The sequence below is a fragment of the Cardiocondyla obscurior genome, linkage group LG26, assembly GCF_019399895.1.
Source record: "Cardiocondyla obscurior isolate alpha-2009 linkage group LG26, Cobs3.1, whole genome shotgun sequence".
Classification (NCBI taxonomy): Eukaryota; Metazoa; Arthropoda; class Insecta; order Hymenoptera; family Formicidae; genus Cardiocondyla; species Cardiocondyla obscurior.
This window is the reverse complement of record NC_091889.1, coordinates 112079-130023: the sequence shown is the minus strand read 5'-3', so window position 1 is coordinate 130023 and position 17945 is coordinate 112079. Positions and strand designations below refer to the sequence as shown.

The 17945-nt window shown below is 44.8% G+C and overlaps 2 protein-coding genes across 13 annotated transcripts; one reads left to right on the top strand and one right to left on the bottom strand.

The window, feature by feature from the left end:
* Positions 1–121: 121 nt before the first annotated feature.
* Chas (chascon) lies at positions 122–15945 on the top strand. Of its 9 annotated transcripts, none has more exons than XM_070672795.1 (13): positions 122–1250; positions 3386–3921; positions 6010–6911; positions 7336–7372; positions 8099–8268; positions 8844–9029; positions 11056–11271; positions 11454–11694; positions 11910–12242; positions 12335–12540; positions 12670–12889; positions 12993–13470; positions 14551–15945. In XM_070672795.1, exons 3-13 carry the CDS (start codon positions 6843–6845, stop codon positions 15059–15061), a joined length of 2667 nt encoding a protein of 888 aa, XP_070528896.1. In that variant the 5' UTR covers positions 122–1250; positions 3386–3921; positions 6010–6842; the 3' UTR covers positions 15062–15945. The 9 variants fall into 9 exon arrangements, with proteins under 9 accessions (XP_070528896.1, XP_070528903.1, XP_070528897.1 ...); XM_070672796.1 differs by lacking the exon at positions 122–1250 and having other exon boundaries at positions 2720–3673; positions 3774–3921; XM_070672799.1 differs by lacking the exon at positions 122–1250 and having other exon boundaries at positions 2720–3921; positions 6010–6187; positions 6730–6911.
* A 66-nt stretch (positions 15946–16011) lies between these two features.
* Positions 16012–17624, bottom strand: LOC139112052 (protein D2). 4 transcript variants are annotated; one of them, XM_070672838.1, is made up of 3 exons: positions 17465–17624; positions 16685–16918; positions 16012–16489 (listed from the first exon to the last, which is right to left on the bottom strand). In XM_070672838.1, the coding sequence occupies exons 2-3, from the start codon at positions 16878–16880 to the stop codon at positions 16137–16139; spliced, it is 549 nt and encodes a 182-aa protein (XP_070528939.1). In that variant the 5' UTR covers positions 16881–16918; positions 17465–17624; the 3' UTR covers positions 16012–16136. The 4 variants fall into 4 exon arrangements, with proteins under 4 accessions (XP_070528939.1, XP_070528941.1, XP_070528940.1 ...); XM_070672840.1 differs by having other exon boundaries at positions 17342–17477; XM_070672839.1 differs by lacking the exon at positions 17465–17624 and adding an exon at positions 17204–17344.
* Between the last annotated feature and the right edge of the window lie 321 nt (positions 17625–17945).

Below are 17945 nucleotides of genomic sequence, written 5' to 3'. Positions count from 1 at the left end.
CAACGGACATCTTGTGGATTAACGACCAAGCTCTCGACTACCTCAAACGCCTTCGCGATACTCATTTCCATCGATTAAGATCGTAACGTGATCGTTGCCGCGATAGGAAACGTTAAATTTCCAGATCGCACGGTTGAAACAGTCGTTCCGTACAAAGGAGGAGGGTAAGTTACGAAGGAGATCTCAACGTTAACAAAACGATCAAGTATTTTCGTACGAAATATATAAATTTGTCAAGACTAAGAAACAACATAAAGATTCCGTTGTGGTTTTTGCTCAAATAACGCTTCAAAGTGTTTCTAATATGGCCGTTCGATTGTTCGCAGCATTACGAGATCGAGAAACATTTTGAATAAGAACGGCAATTAATGCAATCGTTGCCGCATGACGATTGCAATTGCGCTATAAACTTCGCTTCGTGTCCTTAAAATGACGAACGAGGACGTTGGACGCGCAAACCGGACTGGGGTGACGTCACGCCGGCGATCGCATCTTCTCGCATCGCCGAGCGTTCGGGCCGCACCCGGGGAGACGTGCCTCCTTTGAACCAGTTCGAGGGAGCAATTACGCTTTTGCGAAAGCGCGCGCTATTTCGCGATCTGCGGCCATTTCGCGCGGCCTGTTTTGGAGATCGGCACTCTTCCAAATCCATATACGTGAAACCTGTCGTGACTTTCAGACTCTCTTACGTGCGCGCCCGAGATGCCCCGGAAAAGAGCGGACCGACGTCGTTAGCGAGCGCAGAAATTGATTCCGAAGGTCCCGTCACGTCGGAGACGTTAAATAACACAGAGGCGCTAAATCTACTCGATGCCGAAAGGACACGATTCGCCTTAACTTAACCTAACCTAATGCCCTACATCGGACTCGCCTCAATAAGTTACGATAGTCTTACGTAATTCTTCAAGAACTCGAGTAGGTATCGTAATTATTACTTTGTAATAATTCATAATTTTTTATCATTCGAGCCACCCGTTTACTCGTAATATATTTTGTGCGAAGATTCTGACATTTTTAATGTTTCAGGTAGAGTCGATATCTATGTTATTTTTTTTTGTCAGCCGATTAGGTGAAATTAAGAAAGAAATATTTGAAACCTCAGGTTTATTTGCGCAAGTAGTTATAACTGCGAAGAGTTAAGTTTCTACGTTACGAGGAATGCATATTCAACGGAGAAATCGGCCAATATTCGGGACACGATGGTCACGAGGAAGACCTAATCTGAAGGATCTGTCAGAAAATCCGCAACGGTGAGCGATTTAATGCGCCCACGGCGTTCGGCATATATTGACATTGACACCGTTTTCCCAATATATCGAACGCATTATGCCCTAGTCCCGAGATTAATGCGCATGTTTTGGTCCCAAGGTCTCCATAACTTCGAGATCTACTTGTACAATTTGCCGCGGCTGCGCGGAGTAGGATCACCGTCAAGGAAAGCGAGAAAATTATGATCGTAAATGGAGAGAACGGCGCCGTAATAGATACATTTCGTAGTCTTCGGGCTTTTCATTGTCGATTTGTACGCTAACGGTACACCAATGCAAACAACATCCCGATGGTATCGCGCTACTTTTGCATACATTAGCACCGATTATCGGCTATACGCTCAATCAACTTATCGATGAAAGTTCATCGGGGAACAATCCGCGAGTTTATCATTTGAACTGCGCCGGCAGAGCTTTCTCCGCTTTCCGACGTGCGCCGAGCGGTAGATGAGAACGGGCGATAATCAATTCGGGAATGTCAAGTGAATTAAACTTGGCGAATCGTTAAAAAATGCTATTGAAGATTATAGCGCCGACAAATTCCCTTCACTCCCAGTTGGAGGTCTCCGGGAGATTGAAAAGCATTGTTATGTGTCGCGTAATCTCCGGCGACGCGAGAAATGAGCCGTCGCATAATAAACCGCGTTCGTTCAAAGAGCTAATGACGGCAATGATCCCGAGGCACTATCCGCGACAAATAGAGCAGATCGTCATATCGTTGACTCATTCGCTCGACCGCTGTCGTAATCGCGCGAACGCTGGACGCGGATCATGATCGAGAGCGTGGCGGGAGTCCGCTGATGCTCTCTCGCGTTCGCTAATTAATCATCAGGAGCGATCGGCCGTCGCCATTTCAGGCCGGCCTTGCGGGTAACGCGGGGAACGCCGGTGGAAGCCGTATTTTCGATCGTATGACCCGTGAATGAATCACTTCACGTGCCGAACTCGATGCCGCGGTATAAGGCGCTCGGCTGGAACGCATGCATTTGCATATTAACGACCTCGAGCGCTAAGAATGAGCTTCTGAAAATGTACGTTCGCGCGGTCAAAAAGTACTTATCGCGATGGCGCCCGAGGACGCCTCGTTAAAAACCCGCAGATATTTGCGGCCGAGACCTCGTAGCAGGAAGTCACGCGGTTAAATCGAGAGACTTTTTCGAAACGTCGCGCGCACCTCGCGGAGAAGCGTACTCCGAATACATTCGACGGCCTCTAAAGCACAAAGTAGATTACTTCTATTGCACGCCGGTGGAATTTTATTACTCTTCCTTCGTTCGACTGCAGTATTGGTATCTCTCTAAAATTACACGATGCCGTATTAAGTTCCAAGACCGGATGTATCGCAGACTTTAATGTTTCTATGTTATTTTTATCGCTCTGACGCAACGCGGAGAATTGATAATGCCTTCTCGCGCGAAGGACCCCCGGATTCCGCTTGTTTGACATTTTCGATATTTCGCAACTACATGCCGCGACTTTAGGTACCTTCGGCGCTTAGTTTCAGTATCCCGAAAGTGACAAAAGACGTCGGCGTAATTATTCTGTAACAGGGTGCTTCGAAGAGGTCTCAAGGTAACCGCCGGTTTTAATGGGTTAATGGAACGTTAATCTCCGTCTTCCACGTGGCGATATCTCAGATTGTATAAACGCCTTCGCGGCAGAGGTACACGTTGTTTATCCATTCGGGCGTGCACTCGGTTGTCGCGTACGAGCTTGTTGTTTGCAGTGATTGCCCCGTCAATCCTCGCCTCCTACTACTCGATGCTCCACTCCGACAGTCTCGGCATAAGTTAGAAAAGTTGTTTCGTCCGTAAAAGAATTTTTTAATTGACGTTCGACGTCCTTACGATATAACTTTATTATACCAAGGAAAAAGAAACATTTTTGTTTTCTCTGATTATAACATCTGTCGTTATTTTATTTTTTTTTTCTTTTGCGAGCAGATAAAAAAAAGGAGAGACCTCGTCAGAAATATCGTAAGCACATCGAATTCTTACAACAAATTATTCAATCGCGCGTGTGTTCCTATTCCGCAACTTTCGCGGTTACTATTTGCACTTTCGTAGCGAGCTGGTCCACTTAACGTGTAACGTTTTTTTTTTGATGTTCCTTTTTAGGAGTCCTTGGAAAAGAAGAAGGTTCAACTTTCATGGACCCCCGACTCGGTGACACGATGCGTCGGATGACCGGATTCTATATTTGTCTTTCTAGAGAGGCTGCGTTGGAAGAGCGTTTCAGGCTGCTACAGCGGTAACCACGCATTCTGGGGCGCCTCACCTGCTAGACTCGAGCCTGAAATGCCCCAGGTGGATCCGTCAGAGAGTACTCGACGGCCGGACAGTATCGCGAGCGCTGGCGCGAAAGCATGCAGCGCGAGTCTCGCGAGTACTTTCGTTCCGCGCGACGTAAGTAACGCGCTCGTTTGCGCCTGTGATCTCTTGTCTTTCGAATCATCTCCCCCGAGGAGCCTCGACGGATCAAAGTTAAAAAAGAAATTGTTCGCAGTGCGAGGAACATTCGTCGGGCGCTTTTACTTTCTTCAATTTGATTAACGCGTCGAAAATCGATCCCGCGATCGCGTCGATATTCCTGCGGAGACTTCCCAACTGCTCGCGAGGAAAAGCGCGCGGGAGTGAACCCGCGGAAAGCGTGGGTGAGTGTAAACAATTTGACATTTCTTTTCGCTCGCGCGTTCCCATAGTTCTCTTTTTTTTTTTTTTTTTTTACTTTTCATCTGAAAATTTCTCTTCGCTCTAACGTCCTACGCTTCGATCTCTCTTTCACGCGCGGCGCCGACACGCGCGTGCATTTCGCATTTCCGAGAAAGGATCGGGGAACGGCTTTTCCCCGCTGTGAATATTACGCGAGTGGCATTGTCAGCCTCTTACATAACGAGCCCCGTGCCGCAGGAGCGATGAGAATCTTCCCAGTACACGATGAATATTCGATCGTTCGACAAATGCGCGTTTATCAGTTTTGAAATGCCGTGCTTTCCGCCGCGAACGTGTGCCGGTCCATCGATAACGATCGGTCGCCGCGAGTGTCGGCCTCAGGCTGTATTTGGCGTGAAAGCCAAGGTGCTCGTTGATAGATCGTCAGTGTCGCGCGGTCCTAAAATGGATTCGAGCGCGATCGAATGCGCCCGCCTTGTATTTTCAACCAAAATGGCGACGTCCTTGGCGGGGTCACGTGCTCCGGCACGTCGTCGTCCACTTGTTAGCCGCTCTCGCTCAAATCGACGCGGTTTCCGCGCGCCTTGGCTACGCGTTGAAATTACCGAACGCGCTCCGCCGTACGGCCCGGCGGTTTAAACGTTTTTCCGCGCGCTCGCTTCACCTCGATCTATTTAACGAAAGAAGAGTCTCGCCACTGTCGATTAACGCTAAATTAATCCGCCGTCGTGCGTGCCGTGCCGCGTTTACGCCGGCAATCCGGGGCTTCAGAAGCGGCCCGAAGTTAATGAGACGTTAGTGAAATCTCGTCGACGTAGACTTTCCGAACAGATACGGGCGTGTGAGAGATGCGTCCGTCTGTAATTATTACAGTCTGCCTTCGCGAGGATACGAAAACGAATTAATTGACAATTTGGAGGATGGCGAACGTACGTGAGAGGATTGAAATTATCGCTTTCTATTAAGAGACGCAATTCGATGGTTCATTAATTGTCGTCAAGGATGGTTATTTCTTCTATATATATATTCTTTTCTTTCACCGTTTCTTTGCTAGTTTATCCTGTTCTAGACAAAGTGCGTAAATGTCACGGACTTTTCGAGTTATTCGCTTTTACGCACTGACGCATCTCTGACGTCACGTGCATATTTAATAAGATGATCCCGACATGGTTGTACGGCGGATTACCAAAGAAGCATGTTGTCAATGCAAAGTGCATACTAAGTCTCTTAGAATCTATTCATGAGATACGAAACGTTTTTATTGACGTGACGCTTACGTCTTCGTCGCGACGGTAGAGAAACAGAGATGTAAAAGGTAATTCCGATCTTTAGATATGTTTATGGAATAATCTCTCTTGGCCGTACTTGCCTGCGACGCGACGAACGCGTGGAATACCTACCGAATAATTTAATTTACTACAAAATTTAACTTGCTCATCGCGAGTCTTTCTCCCGCGTAATTAAATGTGCCACATGACAAAAGTCGTAATCGTAACGTCGTGCAATTAAAGGACTCGTAATTGGCGGTGCTGAATAAGTCAGGCATCGCACAGCGCATTAAGAAATTATACGACAACTTTGTATACACACCGCGGAGATCCTTATGGAGCCTTAAAAATCACATTAAACACATTTATGTAATGCGCGGTTGTTTCAAAACCACACTTTATGACCGTAGGATCCTAAAGGTAGAAAAGAAAAGAGAGAAAAAAAATTTCAAACACTTATACATACCCGCTCATAGTTCGAGGTAGAAAGAACGCGTGCGTAATTCCAACCGCAAGGACGCAAGTGTTCAGAGGCGTAGGCAAAGCTCTTTTTAAAACTGATTAAATTACGCGGATCGCGAGGTTCTGCATGATAGAGCGACGATTGAAACGACCAAGTTGAACCCAATGGTATATCAGTGCCTGATATAATTAGAACAGTGTAATACTACAGAAATAGTACGCACGAGTTGCATACATTAATACTAATCAATGTTGACTAGAATCGAAGATTGTAAATCTCGTATAATATTGAGAGATACTTGCGCCACGTTTATTCTATCTTATTATTTTATGTTGCAGTTATTCGGAATTATTTTCACAAGAGGTATGGCGAGAGTTTAATCGTTCTCCAATTACGGGCCTAATTGTCCGCTCGGATAAATGGACAACTCGATCCTCACGAGATCTTTAAGCTGGAGTCTGGTTTTGAGTATCGGTTATATCGCAGTGCGAGCATTTGGTCGTCAAGCGACAGGCTGTAAGAAGACCATGAATTAGGAATCTCTAACTTACGCCATTGATGGAGAGCATAGAGCAACTGGCCATGGTGTCTTTAGCCATCTAGATATCCTATCGCGCGTACCATATCGAGGTGGTCGCGACCACAGGCCCGCGTGCCACCGTGGCCTTCGGCTTTTCTCTCTACGCAGAGAGAGCTCCCAGATGAATTATTGTAGGTCCGCGAGCTGCGTGTTCCTCACAAGCGCGTCGACGTAGCGGAAGAATGAGAAGAGGGATGGCGCGCTCGCGACGGCAGGACTAATATCTCAAATCGAATTCCGTATTACTCTGCGCTGAAGGTGCAGTGACGTTCTCAGCGTCACCGAGAGATCTGACGTATGCAATATCGGATTTAATTCCCTCGGAAAAAAAGAAAAAGAAAAAAAAAAGTACAAGCATTGATCTTGCGTTAAATAATAATCAATTAAAGCTCGCATTGTAGACTGTATTGTTTACTTGATATTTTTATTTTCTAGTTTTCTAATTTGTAAATTAATTAGCATTTTAATTTGATTTTAGCGGAGCGTGGGCGGAAACGTTGTTGCTTATGATTTGGCGGCTGCACTCTTTCACGTAATGACAGAACAGACAAGCCGACAGAAGCATCAGAACTACGTAGCAGACATGATCGAATGATGGAGGTGATTTCGACACGCCGATACGAGGCCCGTCCACCGGCGAATACCCACTCCTCTATTCTCGTGAGTAACATTTTCTCCGACCTCTTCGTAATGCATTTTCTCAGATATTCACGCGTTTCTCCTTCGGAGCTTACATTCCCGCGCCTGTATTCACGCTTGATCGAAAAATATACTAAATTATTCTCGATTGATTCGCGTAATTATATTGGAGCAGAATGTTCCACGAATTATTCGCGCGTTTACTCATCCGGGGCCGATCTCGCGAATGATCTTAACGTTCCCATCGGATCGGAATCTGCCCGGCGTCGGTCAGGAGTTTATTCGCGTGTAATATGGAGTAAGAAAGCGGTTACCGCAAAGTTATTTGCGGTAAACGTACTTCTCGCGATACGTAACTTTCCCGGAATGTTATTAGCCGAAAGAAATCGCTTCTCCGACTCTCGTAAGATTTACATACATATTATTTCTTTTTTTTTTTTTTCAGGTTGACCCTGAGAACTCCGTGGCATTAATCAAAGAAGGTAAATTCTTCGCGCATAAATGTTACTCTCCGAGTTGAAATAGTCATCTGTCCGCTATTCATGCGACCAACTTGCAGAATGAGAATTTATTGAAACAGCACTATTAACGTGGACGTAATGAGAACAGTAGAATAAAAACAGTAATCATACTGCACATGATAAGTGTGAAACGATATATTTTGATACACAGCCAATTTATTCAAGAAAATTTACTGTGCTAAAAATATTTTTTGTCAATCTTACAACTTTGGAAGATAATATTCTACTCTTCAAGGTGCACTAACTTAAAAGAAATTACCACACTAAAAGATACTCGACCAAAGAGTTCCTGATGTTTGAACAGTTCAAATCAATACCTGCCGAACCCTTATTTTCGCCGTCTAAATAAAAGATTAGATATCTAGACTGGACATTTTGAAAAAGCAAATCAAACCTAGAGGATGCTCTTTGCAGGCGGTTTCGTCTGTTCTATTCGACAAACATTGAAAATAATTGTTTATCCTAAGCACATAACTGTTTTTACGTTCATTTAAACGCCTACAAAGGCGCGATAATTGACAGGAATGACGACAGAGGCACAAAAGATACCTTTCGCTGCACCATTGTCGACTCATCATCCACGTTTTATGTCCGTTTGTTCGGGACTGAGAAATTAGTTTTGCGAAACAATGACGGTGTTGCGAGCCGGCCTAAAAAAAAAAAAAATACCCTCTTTCGTTTTTTCAGAGGAATGGGAGACCCGCAAGAAAAAGGAAATTACCACCACGCGGCAAATCGAGACGAGGGTGAAGCGGCAGGTCGTCCTCGAGGACGGCGAGGTCGTCGTCGATTCCGGACCCCTTGTCACCACGAACACAACCGAAGATGTCGAACAGCAGGAGCATACGACACAGGAGGTTCGCATATTTATAAATTTAGATGAAACTAAGTGCAGTATGAGACAAATTTTAATAATAAACGTAAATAATCACGAATTCCCAAGATCTATCTATTCAGCAATGTTAAATTACGCGTACACCGAAGGGTAGATACGGCGTTTTTCTGCGGCGACAGCGGCTAGCGTACGTAACTCTAGGTGGCAGAGGCACGGGGATGAGAGAACGGGGAGAAATCGGTCATCGGCAAACCGGCCGGCGCGGTACGTACACGCGGTACATGAGAAACTCGACGCACACGACGCTAAAGTCACGTTCGCTAGCTGCCGTCGCCAATATCTGCCTCTCAGCGTACATCTCAATTCTTCCCTGATATCTATTCCCCTTTGTAGTGGTCGAGAAAATTCCAGAGCGTCTCGGCCCGTAATAATTTTCATGAGACGTAATGAGACCACCAGAATCTCCTTCCTCTTTTCGACACACGTCCATTGTTCATTGATTCTGCATACATTTGCGTATCAGAATCGGTATCCTTTGTAGTACTGCGCGCGTACTAAGGAAACGTGCTTTTAACTGGTCCGCGAACCGGTGTTTAGAGACGCACGACCGGGGATCAGCCGCGGGAGGTCGACTGGCAGCCGGCGGCAGGTGGTATTGTGGCCGGAAATGGCGGTAACATCGTGCAAAAGGAGCTGAACGAGACGGTGATGAGGAGCCGCGAGGAGATCGAGGAGAGGCTCGAGACGGAGGATCGTCAGCAGTTGGGAGATATCTCAGACGAGGTATATATGCACCCGCGACACACCCACCACCTGAATTCCACCTGCGCGTGCCGCAGAAGGAACACGGCTGTGTGAGCATTCTCTTTCACAACGTCACGCGCCGCGAAAAGGTCGCGCCAGGCTTATTCTGTTAAGACTCGTCCCTGTCTCGCTGCTCGTGTGATAGCTCGCGTGAGGCAACGTACCTCACCTCGGCGCTATTCGGTCAGCGCGGCGCCAGATATTCACGTTGTTACGTAAATCATTTACGAAGCTGTGGAGAAAAGCTGCACGGTTCGAATGATATTTCTTTATGGGAGGTCTCGGCCTTTCCTTTTCTTAAAAAAAAAAATTCTTACGAATCGTTTTTGCGGCCGAGAAGCCGTTTTCTTTGTTTCGTTAACTTTTCGATAAAAGATAATGATTGATATTTGTCAATTTATTTGTCAAGTAACACGTCAATTTCTGGCGGCTGTTTCATTATCGCTTTGATTGACGACGCTAATCACTGACTGTTAAATTAAGAACGTTAGTCCGACGCTTATACCGCTTGACGAGGTAATTGCGATAGATCGTGACGCATTCTGAATATTATAATAAACCGTGTACGTTCAGCGCACTAGTGCGGATAGACACAGGACCAAGAATAGCTCGGGATGTAGGGAAAAAAAAAAAAGCTCTCGCTCTTTTTTTGATTCTAATCTACACGGCGTGCAATCCACGTAAATCGCAAGGAGGTCTCGCGAACCTCGCGGGGATAACCGGGAGAGGAGTACTTGGATTGCGAAAAGACGAGCAACAGGTATCTACGCGAGAGGAGACGCTCTCGCGCGCATGAACGATTCAGGACGGTGGAGATCGAATCGTTCTGGGACGAAGAGGACGAAGTAAGGACGGAGTTAAACGGCGAACGGAGGGAGAGAGAGAGAGAGAGAGAGAGAGCCGAGCGAGTGAAAGACGGAGAAAAAGAGCGAACGGGTGAGAGCGACGGAGTAGGAAATCGCGGACACCGAGAGACAAAGAGAGAGAAAGAGAGGGAAAGGGATCTCTAGAAGTGGAAGTCGATGATCTCTCGATTTTGTTTTCCCTTCACCCAATGGCGACGAAGGAGCGGTGAGATGCCCGCAGCCGCAGTCTCGGGCAGCTGTCCCGCACGTTTCTCGACCGCGGGCGCGACCGGCCGCGAATCCTGCCGCGACAGTGTCCCCTCGGCTCAGTCCTCGTCGGCGGAATCGGCGCGAGGTGCCGTCGTTTCTCCCCCCCGCGGAATTTCGTTCGCGTCTACCTTGCGGTTCTGATCCCTCGCGATCTCGGGATTCCATCGCCGTCGGGCAGGACCAGTCGTCCTCGCGCGAAGAGACGCCGGGACGACCGCTTCGCGGAAAAAGAGCTAACCTAATTGGACGCGACGTACCGGCGGGGACGTATCGTGTCTCCGTAACGAGATAATCGCACAAAGGTACATAATCGCATTGTTGCATCGAAATTGGACGGATTTGCTCCGAAGTGCACGACGCATATCTGCTCGCAGGCAGATCGAACACGGGCTCGATTGAAAGTAGTGTCGCAACGGCGGATAATTTTCTTGGTGCGCACCGCGACGATTTGTCATGCTCGTCATCGTCCTCGGCGTGCACGAATTCCGAGTCTCATTCTTTTCGACGGAGGCCGGAGCGTCGCGTCGCGTCATCGTCATCGGCACTTTTGCGTAATTTTTAATTTGTTCGCCCGATGACACGCGCAAACGTATCTAGCGATGTAAAAATATATAGATTGCTCGGTATTGTCTTCTCGGAACGATGTCGCGAGTGCTATTTATTTTAAGAGGGAGACGTGACCGGTAATTATTTTATTGCCGTCGCTTTTTTTTTTTCTTTTTTAATTAAATTCGAATAAGCGAAACGCTATTTGCACGTCAAATGGATATTAATTAAGGTCTGAAAATAATCGTGATAACGCGCTATCTACATGCCACTTAGATTATTATCGCGGAAACGGTAACACGAATGTCTGACGCGGATTAATGTGAATTTACCCTGACTTCCAGGCGTATCAGAAGGCGGTGCGTAACAATAAGGGTGACTTGCGAGTCGCTCTTGCCGAATCTTCGAAACAGTTGGCGGCGCAGTCTGGTCCCCGTGTCATTCAGCACACCACTAGGTCAAACAAAGTCATCGACACCGAGAAGACCTTGGAGAAAAAGGAACTGAAGGCTGATGGATTAATCGTTACCGAGAAGAAGCGAACGGTCGAGCACGAAGAGGTGAGCGTCGCAACGGCAAAAACTGGTTAATACATTCTCGTTCGTCATTTTTCTCTTTCTTACTTGGATTTTTCTCGCCATTTTCACGAATTAGATAACGTTTAACTATGCGCAAGATTTATTTTTAATGAAATATCGATAATCAACGTATTATCGCAAGGTGGATTGCTTTTGCTTCGCAGATAAAAGACGACGAGGTACCGGACGACGGAAAGAACGACGACGACGCCTCTGAAACGAAGAAGGAGAGCTCGCAGAGATATGTAAAGAAGAGGGAAGAAGACGTGGTGGACTACATCTCGGCCGGCGAGAGAGTCGGCCGAGAAATGCGCTACGTTGCAGAGACAACCGAAGGAGAACGAATAGGCGACTGGTCACCATCACCGACGGGCATGCGGACGACTCGTTTTCATAAGTATCCCGGTACATTGCCTTTCTCTATTTTCTATCGCCACGTTCCACATGTTTACGAATGGTTAATCAGATGGTCAACTGATAATCCTAAGCGGCACTAAAGTATAAAATCTGAAAAGTAAGCTGACCGAGTTTATCCGTTCTCAAGACCGCTGTGCCCTTATCACGTTTGATCAATGAAAACGTTTTTCTTCGAGATAATGAATTGTTGCTATTTATGACAGGCTTCTCGGATGCCGCTCGAAAAGATGCTCTGACGAAAAAACCGCTGGACCTCGAGGAAGAGGACGAGGCGAGAAAATTCGAAACTTCAAAGTGGCTGGAAAGCCATTTCGGCAGCGATTCGCGTTCTTCCCACGGGTCCCTCGATGCCGACGATTCTCCACTTCCTACCAGCACTAACACGAGCTATATCAATGTCACCATGAAATCCTGTGCACCAAGGGAGCGCGATTATCAGAATGTAAGCTCCAGTCGTAATCAGCGGCGTGATCGAGAACCGGATTCGCCTTCGGGATATTTTCACGGAATCAGCGAATGGTCAGAACGACGGAAAGGTACAAAAAAAAAATTATATATATATACAATTTTTCTGCAATAAAAAAAAAAGATAATTTGATATAACATGTGTCTAATTTATTCCATATAGAGAAGCAAAATCATGTACGATCAAACTCTCCAGTTCGATACGTAGAATCTCCACGAGCTAATGGACATTTTCACGGGCATAAGAAAAATCAAGTTGAATCATCGTATTCGAAAACTTACGAATCGTTTCAACGAGAGTATCAAGATTCTGTTGAAGAACGGCAACGTACACCTTCTCCGCCGAGACGAAGAAGATCGAAAGAACAAGTAACATAATAATAAACTATAATTAGCTATAAATTTTTTAAATTATTAATTAATTTATATTGCTGTTGGGATTAAACTTGGGATTAAATGTTTCGATATCTTGTATTACGAAATTATAATTTTTTGCAGTGGACAAAGTCCGAAGAGAAAATCAGCTCGAACGAGCTGGGCCGTACTTCAAGTCCGGTACACGTGGTGCAAAGAACTTGGGAGAGTCGTAATCGCGACGTTCAGGCACAGACACCCGAATGCGATTATAGAAGCACTTCAAGATCGCGATCGATCTCACCGAAATCGCCGATGAACGGTCGTGATGAGAAAAAGTCGGATAGTTCAAGAACGTCAAAGGGCAAGTCTTTTCTCACAATGAACTAACATAGAGGCAATCAATTTAAAAAATATTCTAATTGCAAATTAAATGCTCGTCATTGAATGATAATGTAAAATTATAGGTCACGGAGCTAAATATAAGATCGGTGAGTCCTTTCGAAAGCTGGTCGGTAAGTTGCGTTCAGCTAGTACGGAGAGAAAGAATAAACGGGGAGTCGGCGGCTCAACTTCGCAACTGACGCAGACCGATGACAACGGTCCAACTTATTTGCAATACAACGTGATCGACAGAAACATTCCCTTCGTCAGTGAAAGAGACACGCCGGAGAATAAACCGCCAGAGAGACCCCCGCGATCACCACGAAACGCTAATTCGTCGAGTAAAATCACAAAGACAATCGGCAGAACGGATCATAGTGTCCAGGAACAGTGGCAGCGCAGCGAGTCTACGCCACCGCCCTTGCAGAGGTACTATTTGGGCGAGGATCCTTTCGGAGGTAGCATCTACGGCCGTGAAAAGGGGTACGACGAAGACGGGAACCGGCTACGACACGGAAGACTGCGCAGCTCCGGTAAAATTGCCGTAGATTCCGAGCACAGGTAATCGAAGCACTCGACATTCGACGTACACGTATAATGAGAGCGAGACAAATTTTAATTGATCAGTTCTCCCCTATGTAAATTAGACTGCGCTGTGATTGATATTGCTTCTTTTTATTATCATCCCGCTTGCTATTGAAATATCTTTTATAACAACTGTATGTACTCACCGTAAAGAATGGCGTTCGTGATGCTGCGACGGCGGCTAGCGTACGTGATCTTGGCGTGGTGTGCGTCGAATCTCACACAAAGCGCGCGCGTAGATGTGTTGCGGATCATCGGTCACAGAGGACTGAGGAGGAACGCGGCCCACTACACCTCCCCGCATTCGGCGGCCGAGAGAGGGGGAAGTCACGTACGCCAGCCGCCGTCGCCGCTCGTCGCAATAAATGCCATATCTGCTTTTCAGTGGTGTCTCTTGTAAAATAATGAATTTTCTATCTTTTTCTTATATTTTCTTTTCGATTTAATCAATGGTATTTGAAGAGTTTAAAGTTCATGAGGTAATTATTCGTGAATTAAATTATAAAATACGGTCAGATAACAATTCTTTTTTTTTAATTAAAATATTATTTACGTTAAAGTATATATAAATTAAAGATATGTAAAGAAAATTGGTAAAGAATTACGGACGATGGTGATTTTTATTGTAAATCGAAAACGCGAGGAGTCTATGACTTCGAGACACTCTGCAGATCTATCTGTGCATGTTGAAATGTTTGATCAGAGAATGACATAGTATTTCAAAGATATTTCACGCTTTCTTATTTGTCAGTAAAAATTTGTCTCACGGTCAGAATCTGTCATCGTGAATAGACGGTAAACTCACTGTCTTACGTCGTTCAAGCTGCAAAGACGGCGCTTAGTTGAGCAAGCTTCAGGAACCAAAGCGTGAACATCTAAATCGGGCCGCTTGGGTACCTTTAAGTCGGCGAATCCATGCTTCGATTTTGGGTGAAGGCTGCATGAGGGAACGCATGGGAATCGAGCGTGTATGTCGGCTCAGTAGACTCATTCGATCGTCGCCATGAACACATCGACGAGATTCGACAATCACCCTCGGAAACGACCGCGTTTCAGCATCGCTTCCAGCTCCCTCGGCAGATTTAGCAAGTCCACCAGCAGACTGACCGGTGATCACGTGAGAGAGGAATATGTTCGGTCCACCCAGACGTTACCGCGGAGCCTGCACTCGGCCAATTCTGGGCAATCAGCCCGCTCGCAGACCAGAAGACACCAGGCGAACGTCGGGAGACACGGTACTTCCGGCAAGAAGGGTCAGCACAGTAGCATGATCAACATATCGATCAAGAATACTATAAGCACGTCGTCGAAGGTGAACGTGTCGCCTGCATACAGCACGCTACAGGCACCGCCGAAGCCCGAGCGTACCTACAGGTCCTTGCTGTCACGCAGCAAGAGCTTTAACGTCGAGGCCGACAAAAACGGCGTAGACGCACCGGTCCGCGCGCCATATACCTCCAATTTGCACCTGAACCGCCTGGACGAGACACCGCCGCTAAAAAGCCCCGGCATCCTTGCCAGCATTAGCCGTAGTAACAGGGATCTGTTAAGAGAAAGTAAATATTGAAGGTGGCCAATAATATAATGAACCACAATATCCCTTTTTTTTTTTAATGCTAAATTACGCTTTCCTTACGTTTCGCCGTATACACACGCGTTCGAGGAGCTTCCCTCAATCACAGAATGCTCCGCGTTGTTATATTTTTCAAACATTCTGTATATCTGTTATCAGGCATAATTTTTATTAACAAAGCAATATGCAAGTTTCTTATAGATGCAATATTATTTATATTGTTTATGTACTGTTGATTTAAAATAATATAATATAGATATATAAATAAAAATTCTTCTTTTTATATCTTCTATTTAAAATGTATGTAAATTGTAACACAAAATAATTTAGCAGACAAAATAATATTGGTAAATTATTTCGATTGAATGTAAAAATATCAAATTATTTAATTTCTTTAAGATTATTTTGTTTCCTTTTTTTTTGTGCATTTTATTTGCGTTCGATTTTTGCAACTTTTTAATGGTGAAAAACTAATCACCACGTTTATTAAATACGCACTAACGCACACAATGCAAATATCTTTAAACATATATAATATATAGTTTAAGTATATCGACAAAATATTGGAGAATGTTCCCAGAATGATAGTAGTAGCCGTACAAGTATAATTATTAATTATACCTAAAAGAAAAGATTTTTGATATTATTATTATTACATAAGGCGTGCATACCCGAGTGTAATCGAATACATATTTAAAATTACGAACAGAGTGTAAAATGTTATAAACCATATAGAGAATTTGGGATGTTAAACATAGAATCTTTCGGGAATAATCCGAATCCTTTGCCATATTTGAAACATACATTATTCTTCTGTTATCTTACGTTTTACCGAAATAATGTTACGATTATTATAATAAAATAATTTTGGAAATCAAGATGTAGTGATTATTGTGAGCTTTAAATTTAAACAAAGGCGCTTGATTAGAACCTAAAACGAAAGATTATGCTTTTAATTATAATTTTATTACTTTTTATACTAGTACAAAATATGTATTAATTTTATTTGCATTTATTCAACAAGTAGAAATTCATGATAATGTATCTTATCAGTGTGTATCGTACAAAATTAACCGCCAAGCTGCTGATAGAGAATCGGCACATAATCGTCATATTCTGCCTGATACATATTACCAGCGATTGGATCGCCGAGATTGTATTTAGCAGCAAAACTTTTTATAGAAAACTTGGCGCGATTATCGCCACTTCGATTGGTTAAACGCTTTTCGCTGAAAGTCAGTTTTCCAGGCTGTTTATACAAAAGAAAGACGTATCGATGCAAACCAGTACCCTCTGGAGGTCCAGAGCCCACGTACTCGGACAGAGTATCTCCCTTAGACACATCTGATCCAGGAATATTGCCTACCAGCCAATGGTGCCATTCACGAAACTTGGGCTCTTTTCTGCTTGGAGCATCAGGATCTGTTTAAATATGAAAACAAGAAGTAAAGCACAAAAATAGATTAATTTGTCAAACTATGAAGTTATGTATAAAGATACTAATAAAATTAATATAAGATTGAAACAATAACTGTGTTAAATTTATTATTCAACATTAAAAATTATGAATCAAACTCCCTCATTTTTAAGTCCTTGACAAAACAGAATTATACAAACCAGTCATGCACAAGGTGTAAAAAGCATTAGCTTCTCCATCCCACTGAACAGTAGGCTCATCCTTGACTTGGGTCGGAGTGAGTACCTTACCAATCTCAACAGTGAGATTTTTAGGATAGGTGACATTTAGAACACCGGCTGGCACCTTATCCACAACATCTGGGATAACTTCGTGAGTTTGCAGAGCCTGAGCCATAGATGATAACAATCGTGTTCCTACTACCGATGTAATTCCTGCAAGCAATATCTATTATCAATCGTCATAAAAAAAAGAATTAATAATTATTAGAAAATCGGAGGAGAAAACGAAGCAAATAAAACACTTGGTGATACAATGGATACGTCTACACTCCACAGAACAATCGAAACTGAATCAAAACAGTCCACTGTACCACCGGAAGTGTCTTCGCCGGAAGGCGAGCGAGAATCGAGCCGGTTTGACAACAAATCGCGAAATCTGTACCGAAACAAAGGATCAGAAAGGCGCAGATTCTGCGACGTAGCGTCATTTTGCTATACCTATCGGCGATCGTTTGAAGAGAAAACCAGCGAGTGACGGGTGGTTCCGTCTCGATTCCCGGTCGCGGCAAAACCGGTTTCGTCGTGTTTCGTAATTCACTCGTCGGGACTAATTATAATAGTCAAAGCTAGCATTACTCGACGTGAGAGTGCACAAAACCATGATCAGCACACGCGAAGAGTCGGAACAAGTCGGAAGAAGATTCGAGAACGTCGAAAACTGCGAGAGATAGAACCTACTAGTGCTGGAATTGGGCTTACCCCTCTCGTCTTGCCGATAATTTACGTAATCACTCGTTATCAGCTGCCGGTTATTATTCGCCGGTGGCCTTCCTCGTAATTTGAGCAAACGCAAGCGAACGGAGTACTGAGGACTGTACGTACACAGAAATAGATATGAAGTTTTCCGCTGCGACAACGGCTATCGTACGTAACCCTAGGCGACAGAGACAGGGAATGAGAGAACGGGGGGGAAATCAGTCATCGGCAACCGGCCGGCGCGGTACATATATGCGGCACATGTGAAACTCGACTCACACGACTTTAAAATTACGTTCGCCATATCTGCTTTCCAGCGTACGTCCTTTTTCATCCGAGGGAAAAATGCGAGGCATAAACAACGGCGCGCCGATCAGGCCTAACAGCGGAGTGTCGAAGTCTTTTAATTCCGAAAAGTAAAAACAATTCAATTGCCTAGCAAAAGCAGAACTTGTATGATGTAAAAATTATGAAAATCTGTATC

Bases quoted from the DNA above. Each gene is read 5' to 3' on its own strand.
- Chas (XM_070672795.1), top strand. From the start codon at position 6,843: ATGATGGAGGTGATTTCGACACGCCGATACGAGGCCCGTCCACCGGCG. The intron at 8,269-8,843 runs GTTCGCATATTT...ACCGGTGTTTAG, and splicing joins AGGAGCATACGACACAGGAG to AGACGCACGACCGGGGATCA. The intron at 12,541-12,669 runs GTAACATAATAA...AATTTTTTGCAG, and splicing joins GAAGAAGATCGAAAGAACAA to TGGACAAAGTCCGAAGAGAA.
- LOC139112052 (XM_070672836.1), bottom strand. From the start codon at position 17,193: ATGACGCTACGTCGCAGAATCTGCGCCTTTCTGATCCTTTGTTTCG. The intron at 16,919-17,147 runs GTACAGATTTCG...TATTGCTTGCAG, and splicing joins CTTTCTGATCCTTTGTTTCG to GAATTACATCGGTAGTAGGA. The intron at 16,490-16,684 runs GTTTGTATAATT...ATATTTAAACAG, and splicing joins TTACACCTTGTGCATGACTG to ATCCTGATGCTCCAAGCAGA.